The following is an 11,491-nucleotide window of genomic DNA, read 5'->3' on the forward strand; positions in this document are numbered from 1 at the left end:
TCGAGTCTCGGTTGAGATGGATCGCGTAGCCCCGGACGCCGGCACTGGGCGGGTCGAGGAGCGCCAGTGTGGCAGCTGCCCTGCCAACTGTCAACATGTCACTACTCACTACCTCACTATCGCATTCGTACAGTATTATCGATTTCAACGCGTGCGAGGCTGCGTTTAATAAAGCGTCCAATTTATTATTAAGTATTTATTTTCGTATTCTAGGCTAAGCACTTTCTTTACTTTATGATTTATCTTCATATAATATATTATTGTAAATTGAATACTTCAAAAGAGCAACCGCCGAGTTTCTTGTTGGTTCTTCCCCATGGCCGTAGCCAGGGGGGGGTTGGGGTTCAAACCCAAAAGAGAAATTGTTTCCAAAATGCATAATATACTAGTTCTCGAATTTACAAGCTTTTTTGTAAATTTTTGTAAAACTTCGTTCAAACCCCGTGAAAACTCTGATTTTTTGGAATAATACTTTTTATTCAAATTCAAATTATTTTTATTCAATTAAACTTTTACAAGTTCTTTTGAATCGTCAAAAGCATCTACCACTGGTTCGGAATGCCTTTCAAAATCTAGTTTGAAAAATATCGCAATCCGTGTTTGTCTGTGTAGGTGTATTCGCTCATAGCCCCTGAACTGGCGGAGGTCTCGGTGGATCGTAATACATCGATGATTGCTGCGCTTTTCAGATACTACATCAGATTAGTACAACTCATTTTACGAGGATGCTATGTAGGTATTGAGGGATACCTGAGTGCGGGGACACTTGAATGCCTGAGAGTTCTTCAAAATGTTCTCAAAAGGCACGTGTGCTAAGGCTAACAGCCTAAACTCTTCTCATTCTGGAGGGAGACCCATGCTCGCTAGGGCATCGGTGATGGGTTCAGATGCCGATGATATTATGTCGTACCTATTCTCTAGCCTAGCCCCTAGCACACAGTGCAGCAAAGTTCCTGCACCACGTACGTAGCTCTGCCGGTGCGACTCTGAGGGAGCACAGCGCTGATGTCGACTGCTACGTTGCAACTTGCAAGCTGCGGCCTGCCAAACGGAATTGCAAGTGTACACTATCCGCCTTCCGATCGCAGGCACTATTCACTTCGTCGAGCGTCGAGCGAGTCGTGACTCGTGTCAGTGTCGCTCGAGCTCCCGCAGCGACAGGTCGCGCGCGCCGCGCAGCACTCCGCGCCTCACGTGCTCCGCTCTCTCGACGGCATGTTGTGTTTACTGTTGACGGTGTGCCGGTGAACTTCCGAGTGCATTCCGAACTTTCACATCGAGGAAACTTCTAAACTAAATAAGCGACAGTTCAGTGCAGAAACAGTGCTCTCGGACCTCGGCGGATTTACTATGCGGTGTCGTATGTGCGGTCGCGCGCGGTGAGACCCGCGATGCTGGCGACGGCGCTGCTCGCGCTGCTGTGCGCGCGCGCGGCGCGCGGCGAGCAGGCCGCGCGGCCGGCGCCCGCGCTCGTGCCGCGCTGCTGCCCGCCCGCGCACAGCCTGGCGCCCGACAGCCTGCGCGTGGACGAGCTGCGCGCCGCGGACGTGGCGGCGGCGTGCGCGCCCGACGAGCGCGCGTGGGCGCCGCTCGTGTTCGCGCCCGCGCGCAACCGCTTCCTGGAGCGCGGCTTCGTGCCGCAGAACTGGCGGCTGGCGTACGCGGCCGTGCCGGCGTGCGACGCGCTGCGCGTGCTGCGCGAGCACGCGGCGGCGTACGCGCTGCTGGCGCACAGCGGGCGCCTGCAGGTGCGCGGCGGGCCGGCCGCGTTGCCGCCGGAGCGCTTCTGCGCGGACGCGGAGGCTGCGCTGGCGTGCGCCGAGGACGTGGGCGGCGGCGGCGTGGCCAAGTGCTGCGCGCCCGGCCACGCGTTCGACGGCGGGCGCTGCGCGGCGGCCGAGGCGCGCGCCGAGCGCACCATGGAGGAGCTGCGGCGGCTGGGCAACGGCAGCGCCGTGCGCGCGGGCTGGCCGGCGTGCGCCGAGGGCTCGCAGTACGCGGTGGCGGGCGCGCTGGCCGGCGCGGCGCTGGAGACGGACGGCGCGCTGCGGCTGGGCGCGGCGCGGCTGGCGGCGGGCGCGTGGTGCGCGGAGGCCGTGGACGCGGCGGAGGGCGCGCGCGTGCTGGCGTGCGCGCGGCCGGCGGCGGCGCGCTCGGCGCGGCACGTGGTGTACGGCGCGGGGCTGGCGGTGGGCGCGGCGTTCCTGGCGGCCACGCTGGCGGCCGGCTTCGCGCTGCCGGCGGCGCACCACGCGCTGCACTGGCGCTGCCAGACGCACTACGTGGCGGCGCTGATGCTGGGCGACGCGCTGCTGGCGGCCACGCAGCTGGCGGGCGAGCGCGTGCCGCCGCCGCTGTGCCGCGCGCTGGCCGTGTGCATGCACTTCCTGTTCCTGTCGGCGTTCTTCTGGCTCAACACCATGTGCTTCAACATCTGGTGGACGTTCCGGTGAGTGTAATGACTGACGAATATCTATTAGCCTCTACAGTTCATTGTTTCCCCGAGCAGTTTTGTCCATTTTTGTCTGTCCTAACTCGCCGCTATAACAACAAATAATATACCTACTTAATTACAAGTGCAAATTAAAAATTTATAACACCCCCGATAAGTGAAGGTTACAGTAACTAGAAAAGAGCTGATAACTTTCAAACGGCTGAACCGATTTTCTTGGATTATAGCTAAGAACATTCTCGATCAAGCCACCTTTCAAACAAAAAAAAAACTAAATTAAAATCGGTTCATTAGTTTAGGAGCTAGGATGCCACAGACAGATACACACGTCAAACTTATAACACCCCTCTTTTTGCGTCGGGGGTTAAAAAAATTCAAAACGGCCGACATGGAAGGAACCGGTCAAGTGCGAGTCTGTCGCACCGGGGGTTCCGTACTCGGGTATTTTTTTCCGCCATTTTGCACAATGAATCAATAACTTTGATGCCCAAAAATAAATAAAAATCTGTTTAGATTTTTAGAATGTACAGGTAAAGCCCTTCATAATGATGGCCACTTGGTATAGTTATCTTACTTTGAAAATTGAAAATACATCGTTTTTAGGGTTCCGTACCTCTTAGGAAAAACGGAACCCTTATAGTTATAGGATCACTTTGTTGTCCGTCCGTCCGTCCGTCCGTCCGTCCGTCGGTCGTGTCTGTCAAGAAACCCGTAGGGTACTTGCCGTTGACCTAGAATCATGAAATTTGGCAGGTAGGTAAGTCTTATAGCACAAGTACAAGAATAAATCTGAAAACCGCGAATTTGTGGTTACATCATTAAAAAAAAATTAAAATGTGTTTCAATTTTCAAAGTAAGATAACTATACCAAGTAGGGTATCATATGAAAGGGCTGTACTTGTATATTCTAAAACAGATTTTTATTCATTTTTATGCATAATAGTTTTTGAGTTATCCTGCAAAATAATAAAAAAAATACCTGAGTATGGAACCCTCAGTGCGCAAGTCTGACTCGCACTTGGTCGGTTTTTTAGGGTTCCGTACCTCAAAAAGAAAAATAGAACTGTTACAGGATTACTTTGTCTGTCCGTTTGTCGGTCTGTCTGTCCGTCTGTTTAGTCTGTCAAATTAAAGCTATTCAATTTTTACTGGCTAGATTTTAATCTAGATTAATTTAGATTTAGAATGTTCTATATTGCAGCTATATAGAGAGGCATATTCGCCCAGCGAATAATCTCTTAAAATAAAGATTTAAAAAAAAAAAAGTAAACCAAGAGTCATAATAAAAGAGCTTTACCTGTACATTCTAAAACAGATTTTTATTTATTTTTATGTATAATAGTTTTTAATTTATCGTGCAAAATGTTTGAAAAAAAATACCCGAGTACTGAACCCTCAGTGCGCGAGTCTGACTCGCACTTGGCCGGTTTTGTAGTTGGGTAGTGTAAGTCGGGAAGCTAACGCGGCCGATGTCCGCAGGGACTTCCGGCCCACGTCGCTGGAGCGCGGGCAGGAGGCGTGCCGCCTGCGCGTGTACATGGTGTACGCGTGGGGCGGGCCGCTGCTGCTGGCGGGCGCGGCGGCCGTGCTGGACCGGCTGCCGGCGGGCGCGGCGCCCGGCGTGCTGCGGCCGCGCTTCGCCGTGCAGCGCTGCTGGTTCTACGGCGACATGGAGATCCTCGTGTACTTCTTCGGGCCCGTGGGCGTGCTGCTGCTCGTGAACCTGGCGCTGTTCGCGTCCACCACGCGCCAGCTCACGTGCGGCCTGTGGCGGCGCGACGAGGTCAAGTCCACGTCGGAGCGCGCGGCGCTGGGCCGCGTGTGCGCCAAGCTGGTGGTGGTGATGGGCGTGACGTGGGGCGCCGACGTGGTGTCGTGGGCGGCGGGCGGGCCCGAGTACGTGTGGTACGCCACGGACCTGCTCAACGCGCTGCAGGGCGTGTTCATCTTCCTGGTGGTGGGCTGCCAGCCGCACGCGTGGGCCGCGCTCAAGCGCGCCGCGCACGCGTGGTGCGCGCGCGCGCCCGCCTCGTCGTCGCAGCTGCCGTCGTGCGGCGAGTCGCTCACGCACACCACGGCCGCGCCGCCCGCGCGCCTTCCCATGGAGACCGTGTGCTGACCGTGTGCTGACCGTGCGCTGACCGTGCGCTGACCGTGCGCTGACCGTGCCTAGTGCGACGCTGTGACAGTACTCCTGCTCCCACGTGAAGTGCCACGTATTTATTCTGCAGTATTATTTTTGTACTATCGTATGTGAGGACTGAGGATTGCGACTGCATCGACTGTCGGTGTGTAGAGGCTGTATATAAGTAAACATAGGTATCGTAGAGTGTACTACGTCTGTATGTATATAATAAGTACTGTTACTTGTACGTATTTGTATGATAATAATAATTAAAGATTATGTATGTACGACTGTACGTGTTATTATATAACAAAGCATTTGATGGACTATTGACGAAATGTCTTCGCCGAACGTCTCGCCCGTTTGATTCGATGTTAAAATAGAACTGAATGTGGAAATAAATTGTTTTAATTAATTTCTCAAGTAATATTACTACTATTAGTATAACTTGTCTAAGTACGAGAGGCCGGGGGCAGCGGGAAAATCATAAAAGCTTCTTTTCAGATCTGGGACGAACTACTGCTTGTCATAAAATGAAAGTGTCTCGTTGTCAATGTTCGGTGTGCCTAATCAAAAAGCGAGTGAGTACTGGTAGGTGGTCATTAGTGCATACAGATATAAGGAACGAGCTAATTAGTAATTAGTAACGATAAGGCAGACATAACTATACTAACGCCATCGCCGCGCGCCGCTGCCCGGCACTGATTTGAAATAATTATTTATTTTATGAATGACAATTGTTACCGCAGACGAAAACAAAAAAAAATGTCATTAAGAGGGGTCTCTCCGTCACTCGCTTCATACAAACGTAGTTCCAATTTCATTTGAATAGTAAGCAACCAAAATCCATGAAATTTTGCAGACATATTCTAGAAACTTTACGGTTAATATTTACGGTTTCGCGGTCTTAAAAATTTACATAAAAACTTTGAGCCCCTGTAATTTTAAAACTACATATTTTAAGAAAAATCTAAAACACCACAGGCACAGGTATTAGTTTCTAGAATATGCCTGCAAAATTTCATGGACTTTGGTTGCTTAATATTCAAATGAAATTGGAACTACGACTGTATGAAGCGAGTGACGGAGAGAGTCCTGTTGAGTATCAGTAATTTATTAATGAGGTACCTACTTTCTTTGGAAATACTTGTAGGTAAAGTATTTAAAAAGTAACAAAATGTAAAAGACTTTGTGCCTATCGCTGAATTGTTAATATTATGTCAGCGTGAAAGTGTCAATACGGTTGCATTATACATTATATATATCTCGCGAGATTGTGAACTGGCCAAAGATGGTGAACCTCTCTATTTTGAGATCGATATGTCACAGCGAAATGGCATAAACCGGGAGTTTGTTAATACGACTACTCTACTAGACCGCTTCACTAAACAAATCTAGTGTTAACCATGTGATAACATAGAATACTGAGCGTAGTTTATGCAATGTAACGACAGATCCAACTGACCTTTTTTCTTCACAAAAATACTCTAGGGGTGGGATAGATGATAGACTGCATGGGAATTGGGATGATCAGATTTTGAGTTTGGTCTAGTAAAACACTAATTAATAATATAATAATAATAATATTGGCCAAGAGAACCTAAGTATTTATGTACTAACCTTACCTAACTTTCAATTTTGGAGCCCTTCTTCTTTCTCTAGGATTTTACGACCTATCAAATGAGGTAATCGCATTTAGGTTCTATCGGCTAATATTATCAAGTGTTTCATTTTCACTTTCGCTGCGACATACAGATCTCACAATAGCGAGGTTCACAATCTCGCCAAATAGATTATAATCTAACCGTATTTATAATTTTACGGTGACATATATTTACTTCCGGAAAAGTCGCATGAAAATAACTATAGGTGTATTATATATATACATACATCTTGTATTTTGTCGCTATTGAGGTGAAAATTTGTACACGAAAGCAAAGATTTTTTCGTCTCTTGTTTTGAAAATACCTATACACATTTTCGTCTCCGTCTTCTTTGTTAGCCCTTACTTGTCCACCGCTGGACACAGGCCTCCTCGCGCCAGCTCGGGAGTGTCGTCGTGCGCATAACATTATACACATGAGTATCGTAAACCTTGAAGTACAACCCGGTTACTAAAAGATTGATGTTTGTGAAAAACTCTGGATGCTATGTAAGTATTGTCTTAGTTTGGCGTTTATAATACATTGAAATTGAAAAAAGTGAGGTCCATTCTTTTAGTAACCGGGTTGTAGCTATCAAAATAGGTTCGTAAGTCGTAACGTAAGAGTAACGTAGTTAAGAGTGGGTAATATGTAGTTGGAGGAATGTGCTCGCCGGCTGCTGTGTGGTTGCGAGTGGCGAGGCGCCGCAGACGCCGCCACGTCCCGAGCGGCAAGGTCGCTGTGGCTGCAGGCCCGGCCCCGCTTTCACCGCGCGTGGAATGTGTCGTCCCAACGCGACGTCACACACATGCGTCTGCGCACGCACACACGCACACGTACGATTTTGTACGTCGAGAACCTACTTCTTATTGAACCTTTTGAAAATGTAACTTACCTACATCATCCACTTTCTGGCAATCAATGACGTTAATTCTACAATGACCAGATGTCTCTTATATTCAGACAGGCTCAGCAGGAAGACTTATAAAGGGAGCAAGCGCGTGTTGGGGACTTTTGTATAATCACGAAGGATTGGCACGCGCTGGCTCTTAGTTTATTATTAGTTTGATTGATTAGATTTTAGAACCTAGAAATCACTGGATTTCTATATTAAATGTTAACTGTAACATTTTTTTAAGTTTTCTTTATAATACGTAGATACCAAGCTACATGATGCTCCAGACTTCGTCCGCGTGGATTTAGGTTTTTAAAAATTTCGTGGAAATTTCACTGAGATAGATACCTAAGTTAATAAAATTAATTAGTATTACTAGTTCAATGAGGAATTCTTTGTTTTCCGGGACCAAAAATTCTAGCAAACAGACACACACTTTCGTTTTTATAAAACGAGTAACAATGATGAACACATTATCCTTGATGTCTTTGCTGACAAAGGCTTACACTTATGCTGAAAAGATCAATGTCGGAGAATGTGACGGGACAGGTGCGTTCGAGAGCTGGTTTCACGTCGCGTCGCACCCCTCCCCCTCCCCCCCACACGCACGCACACCGGCGCTGCTCCTCGCTTGCTTGCAGTCAGTCTGCTTAGTCTAAGACTACAATATAATATTATCATCAACGCTTGATAGAACCGTGTAGGTAACAAAGGTGTAAAAACAATAAAGTCAAACATTCGGTACCAGCTGATTGTAGATGTACCGACGAACTTGAGCATTAAAACAAGATATTTACATTTTCAGTCAATCTTAATTTAATGTCGTAGATTCGACGCCCGGATACTATCAACGTCGCGTCGCGTCGGTGAGACGTGAACTCTCACAGTAAGCCCACAGCGGATACGCAGTCACGCGAATGTAACTGCCCCAAGTAGGTGACTGCTGGGACTGCGCACTGACTGATCTTCCTATAACATTCGCTGAGGAGAAGGGAATTAGTCGTTATCAGAGGACATCGATGGCGAGGGCAGCAGCTTCGCTCGGCGATCGCAGTAAACAATTGTGGTTACAATTGTGGTTTCGCGGAATCGAGTCATTTGTTCTGCATACAACGGTGTCTCACACGCGGAGATGTGGCGGCCGCTACGCACAGGGTTGCCACTACTGTAAATGGAATAATAACATGTTTCTAAGGGGGGCCAACTCACAAAATATAAGAAAAAAATAAACGCACCTCATTGGAGCACCCGCTTCGTCTCTGTCGAGGTCCCACCACTAAAATATAAGGTCCGTATAGAAACCTAAGATGGGTTTAATAAAAACTGCCACCACTTACAGGCTAGCCCATCTCCCTCTTAGACTGCATCATCACTCAAGGGCTAACTTGTATAATTGTACAGAAATCAAAACCTATTTTTTCAATAAGTAATTTTTTGATACCTACTAGGTACATAATATTTCGTTTTAATAATACTTAATACCTATACCATTAGAAGGAGACCTAGTAAATAATACTATCCCTCTTCAGTCCAGAGAACCCAACTACATTATTCATTATTATGTAATTCTGCACGGCGTCTACTCCTCGCATACTACTGCAAGGTTGGACAGTTTAATGGATCGCGTCGAGCGCCGAGCGTAAGTTAGGCATAGCTTCGATTGGTCGACAACCCTAGGCGCCAATCTATGCAGCAACTCACTCATGTCCTTATAAGATAATAAATACTAAGGCATAGAATTAAAACATTATTATTAGTTATGTAGGCGTTATTAGTGTATGTAGTAAGGCATGCGACTCCAGCGGTGAGAGGCAGCCCTGGCGCGGCGCCTGCACTGATAACACTGCACGGCTTGCAGTGCGCCGCCCGCGCCGCCGCCGCCCGGCCGCGTCACGACAACTACTCAGATCATAGATCACACTTACCCATTGTATCAAACCTTTCCAACGCTATTTGTAAGAGCAACGACATGTCCTAGGGGAGCCCTATTCAAACATATGTGGTAGATATTATCTTCGACTGTACGTAGATAAAAGGATCAAGTGACTCCCAGATCGATATCACCCAGGTTGATACCTGGGTTTAGAAACTTAAAATTCAGCACGCGGGTTTCCCTCTGGACAAACAGACCGCACTAAAAATATAATTTTTAGTGCGGTCCGATGCGGCGGATAGTTGATCGACGACAACTTGGGATAGTATTATAATGCTTCCACTTATTATATTACACATAATCAGTAGAGGCTTCTTCCTGCTACGCGCGGGGTCGGTCGGCTCGACTTGTGTCATCCGTCAACGCGATAGGCGTTCGATATCCACTATCCAGTAAACACTCAAGTGTCGAAATGTTCTAGCTAAGGATACAATTTGTTATTGCATAACATTAGTGGAGTTGTCAGACCAGTCCACGTTCGGTCGTGTTGGCAACAACTCGTTCTCACGTTCGGTGTTGCTTGGTGTTGGTGGTTATGCTGTGGTCGTGACGTCAGAGCCCCCTCCATCGAGACGAAAAAGATGGCGCTAGGGCGAGGACGTGGCGTGCAACGACAAGCTTCAGTTGCTGTTTGCGTTCCAACCGATTCACATTGCATTATACGGGTTGATTTTACTATCTGAGACTTTAATTGTTTACATCAGAAGTGTGTAGTAACTTACGCTTTGAGGAAAAATCGGTCGAAACGCAAACGTACTTTTCTACCTAGAGGTCTTCAAGTGCCAGGACACCGTCGGCCGCGATGGAAACGTAATAAGGTATCTCGTAAAGATACCGAAACTGTGAGTACTTTGAATAATTATTAAAGATTAAGTGAATATGGTTTAAATTACTAAATCGTATTCTCAAACTTTTGTATAGTCAGGTGAGATAATTCGTTACTAAACTAAGTTGAAGGTATCAGCTAAAAGTCTGACACGATTTAATATTGCGTACAGTCTATAAGTGGTCCTCGTGGGAATAGTGATCGGTAAACGAAATTGTCTTTTAGTTCCAAATTCAAAGGAATATGTTTTAAAATGGTTAATTTTTAGTTTGTTCGAATTTTATTTTGGAACTAAATGTTAAATTCACGTTTGTCTCAACTTTTTTTTTTCGAACAAAATATTATTTAAATTATAGTGGGTCAATTATTATAGTAGAATCAGTAATATACGTCCTTAGAAGATAATAATTTAAAAACGTGTGACTATTGAGCTTGTTATTTACATAGAAGTTTTTATACTAAAAATATTAAACATGTGGGTAGTATACGTGACGAACAAGTTAAAATGTTATCGAAGAATGTCTTAGGTTAGTCAAACTTCACAAGCGAAATGTTAGCTCAGATATAAATCATGATAACCAATCCTGAACTCGTATACTGAAATGAAATGAAATTTATTTATTTGCTGAATATCAGTTGTTGAGTTAAAAATTATAACTAAGCAGCGACCTTCATATTCTACTTCATAAGCATGCAAATATTTAATACTCATCAGGAATAATCCGTACAAATAATCCTGATGAGACCAAAAAGTGAATTAATTTCTATGGTAACATGTCTCTTAATTAAATGTCAACATTAATATTATAATAATAAGTTATTATATTAATTGTAAGTAAATGTTACATAATATATGGGGTTAAAAAGTGTATATTTTTGATACATGTCACGAGGTGTTTAGAGATACCGGAAGTAGTTGTCCGCGCATATCAAAATCGTCAGTAAAGGGATTTCAGTTTAAAAACATTTATTTATCAATAAAGAGCATAACAGTCCTTTTAAATATCAGGAATTACAGCTATTTACATTTACAATGGTAGGTACTTACGCACATGATATCAAGTATCCATTTTAGTACTTCATATTATCTACATTGAATAATTGTGTGGGTAAGTAATAACATCCATACGTTTACAATACTAGTTTTTAGGGAAGTTTTCGTAATTGTTCTTCTTTTAAAGCATAATTGGGAGTGTATATATCCTGTTATTATTTTCCTGATAGGAATACAAGTTTGAAGCGCGTACGAGTGACTTATATTTAGAATTTTCGTATCTTTATAGAGGTAATTCTTTATTCTTCCTTTATTTGCATTCATGTCTTACATCATAAATAAAAAAATATCATAATATTACAACATGAAACCCCGTTGGGGCGTTGCAAAGTAAAACATATGTAAATAATCAAAGGTAATATTACAATTCTTATGAAATATGAAATATGAATAGCAAAAATTATGAATTAATTATATGGTCATTAAATAAAAATAAAATAAAAAGGTCACATATAAATAAAGACTATGGGAGTTTTCAAATTATGTCCTATTATAATTAATCAGACTTTAAAAAAAAAGTACTTACAAATAAAAAGTGGTTAACAAAGTTATTACAATCTTTT

The 11,491-nt window shown here is 45.1% G+C and overlaps 1 protein-coding gene across 3 annotated transcripts; it reads left to right on the forward strand.

Annotated features, from left to right (window-relative positions):
* Positions 1–1,108: 1,108 nt before the first annotated feature.
* On the forward strand, positions 1,109–4,992 carry LOC123880690 (probable G-protein coupled receptor Mth-like 1). 3 transcript variants are annotated; one of them, XM_045928961.1, is made up of 3 exons: positions 1,109–2,449; positions 3,932–4,589; positions 4,630–4,992. In XM_045928961.1, the coding sequence occupies exons 1-2, from the start codon at positions 1,392–1,394 to the stop codon at positions 4,569–4,571; spliced, it is 1,698 nt and encodes a 565-aa protein (XP_045784917.1). In that variant the 5' UTR covers positions 1,109–1,391; the 3' UTR covers positions 4,572–4,589; positions 4,630–4,992. The 3 variants fall into 3 exon arrangements, with proteins under 3 accessions (XP_045784917.1, XP_045784928.1, XP_045784909.1); XM_045928972.1 differs by having other exon boundaries at positions 3,932–4,584; positions 4,625–4,992; XM_045928953.1 differs by having other exon boundaries at positions 3,932–4,992.
* Positions 4,993–11,491: the final 6,499 nt, after the last annotated feature.

The sequence above is a fragment of the Maniola jurtina genome, chromosome 3 (genome assembly GCF_905333055.1).
Source record: "Maniola jurtina chromosome 3, ilManJurt1.1, whole genome shotgun sequence".
Lineage (NCBI taxonomy): Eukaryota > Metazoa > Arthropoda > Insecta > Lepidoptera > Nymphalidae > Maniola > Maniola jurtina.